Source organism: Entamoeba dispar, genomic scaffold (assembly GCF_000209125.1).
Source record: "Entamoeba dispar SAW760 scf_1105229459025 genomic scaffold, whole genome shotgun sequence".
Classification (NCBI taxonomy): domain Eukaryota; phylum Evosea; order Mastigamoebida; family Endamoebidae; genus Entamoeba; species Entamoeba dispar.
This window is the reverse complement of record NW_001853486.1, coordinates 1-2323: the sequence shown is the minus strand read 5'-3', so window position 1 is coordinate 2323 and position 2323 is coordinate 1. Positions and strand designations below refer to the sequence as shown.

Sequence of the window (2323 nt, the reverse complement as noted above, 5' to 3'; positions counted from 1 at the left end):
TTATGCAAAATATAAATAACATACCTAATACTTGGTATATTAATAATCAATTAATTTATGTTCCTATTCCTGATTCAATACAAGATTTTAAACATGACTCTATTTCAAATCAAGTTAAAAATTATCTAAATACATTGATTAATAATGATGACGATAATGGAATAAATAAAAGAATGCAAAAATTGGTTCAAATTCTTAGTACCAACTTTAAAAATATTTATAACTCTATTCAGTATTCTATTACTTATTATGTACAAACATTCATGAATTATATTTCATCAATATTAAGCAGATCAATAATGAATTGGGATCTTAAAGGAATGTTTTATTTAATTAATAATAATGATTATGAATATATTAATAATCCATTAGGGATATTATGTGATAATCTAATTTTATCAATTCAACGTTCAATTATTGTTAAAAATGCTAAATCAAAAACTGGAAGTAAAACATTTAATATTGAAAATGAATATAAACAAGCTACTCAAATTGGTGGAAAACAATATATACGTCTTGCTGGTTTACGTGATGATATTTCAAATAATAACGGATTTAGTAAATCATTAAATGATGGAAGAAGAAAACAAAAATCATCAAAATATGAAAAAACACAAAGGAAATTTTCATTTCATTCATTCTTTATTCTAGGAATGACTAAAAATCAAATTATTCAACAAACATTATTTAATGGAAAAGAAGGAGCAAGTGCTTTAGCTCATTTAATAAAAGCAAAAGTAATTCCTGATTGTGTAAGTTCAATATGGGTATGTTGTGTTGATAAAAGATATGAAAATGGAAGAAATGGTAAATTTTCTGTATCTAAACAAAATATTACATGGTCAGGTGGAAAACTTAAACCAGATATAGATGATGAAAAAGGATTAACAAAATATTTAATTATTTATTTATGTGCTAAAGATAATGACTATGTGAATAAAAAATAATAATTCAATTATCTTTTTATAATTCTTAAATCTCTTGTTAAATTATCTATTTTTAATACTTCATTTTGATTTATAGATTGATATAAATAATAAGCAACAGAATTTGTAGCTGATCCTGCTGTTTGTCTATAAATATATCCAAAATTTTCTTTAGAATATCCTTTAAATATAATAATTGTTGCAATTTGTGTTTTAAATGATGGATTTAATGCTTTCCAAATATGTAAATTCACAATAATAGTTGTTTTTAAATGTCTTAATCTTGTAATAATTTCTCCCCATGTTTTATCTTCTTTCATTAATGCAAATGATGCATCTTCTAATATAATTAATAAATGTTTTTCTTGTGGTTGTTTATAATATTGCATTAATGCTGGCATAAATTTTTCATAATTCATTCCATAAATTGGTGTTTTAATTAAATCTTTTAATTCTTTAAATGTTTCATCTTCTCCTGCATTTTGTGATACATAGATAATCGCTTCATATTGGTGTTCTATTTTGTTGAGTTTCGCTAATTCTTTCATAATAAATGTTGTTTTCCCTGCTCCTTGTTTCCCTATAATAATATAAAACTATTATAATAAAAGAATATTTGTCGATGAACTCTTTTAATTTGATTCTCTCCTTTAATATTACTTAATCTTTCTTTAATTTCTTTATCTATTTCTTCTTCTCCAATATCATCATCATCATCTTCTTCTTCTCTATAATCATTTATATCATCATATTCAAAATTATCAAATTCCATAAACTAAAATTATAAAGATTGAATTATTTAATAGTTTGTTTGAAAAACTTCTAGTCTTTGTTCTAATAGTCCATTTCTTATTTCTTCATTTGTTTTCATTTCTTGAATATATAAATTTCTTATTTTCTCTAATTCTTTTCTTAATCGTTTATTCTCTGAAATAATATCTTCCATAATATCATTTGGATTATCAATCACTTGTCTTTTAATATATTGATTCATTTTATCTTTTTGATTTCTTGTTTTCTTAGGTGCTGCTTGTTCTATTAGTGGATTACTTGGTCTTACCATTGCTGGTGGCATTTCATTAATATCAATTACTGACTTTCAACAGTGTTTTGTGGTGTATTGTTCATATTCTTATTATTTGTTTTTTCTTGATTTTCTTGTTGTTTAAACATCATGTTGAAATATTATTCGTGTCATTCTATATTCGATTTTCTTCTTTCATGAGTTTTATCAACTAGGGTCCTTTCATTATTATCATAAATACATCATTTCAAACTCATTATTTCATTTGATCAAATGACAACATTAAAAGATATTCTCATTACACTTGCTGGTTATGAAATAGATCAACCAACATTAGAAGAAGCAATTAAACTTCAACAACAAATTGCAAGTT

At 23.5% G+C, this 2323-nt stretch overlaps 2 protein-coding genes across 2 annotated transcripts, besides 5 other annotated features; one reads left to right on the top strand and one right to left on the bottom strand.

The window, feature by feature from the left end:
• Positions 1-2: 2 nt before the first annotated feature.
• Positions 3-947, top strand: EDI_153230 (uncharacterized protein; the record flags this gene model as incomplete). Its single annotated transcript, XM_001735304.1, has 1 exon — positions 3-947. The coding sequence occupies one exon, from the start codon at positions 3-5 to the stop codon at positions 945-947; it is 945 nt and encodes a 314-aa protein (XP_001735356.1).
• Positions 324-365: a sequence feature (AT_rich).
• Positions 890-912: a sequence feature (AT_rich).
• Positions 936-971: a sequence feature (AT_rich).
• Positions 956-2001, bottom strand: EDI_153220 (uncharacterized protein; the record flags this gene model as incomplete). Its single annotated transcript, XM_001735303.1, has 3 exons — positions 956-1491; positions 1524-1701; positions 1747-2001. The coding sequence occupies 3 exons, from the start codon at positions 1999-2001 to the stop codon at positions 956-958; spliced, it is 969 nt and encodes a 322-aa protein (XP_001735355.1).
• Positions 1508-1544: a sequence feature (AT_rich).
• Positions 1630-1690: a microsatellite.
• Positions 2002-2323: the final 322 nt, after the last annotated feature.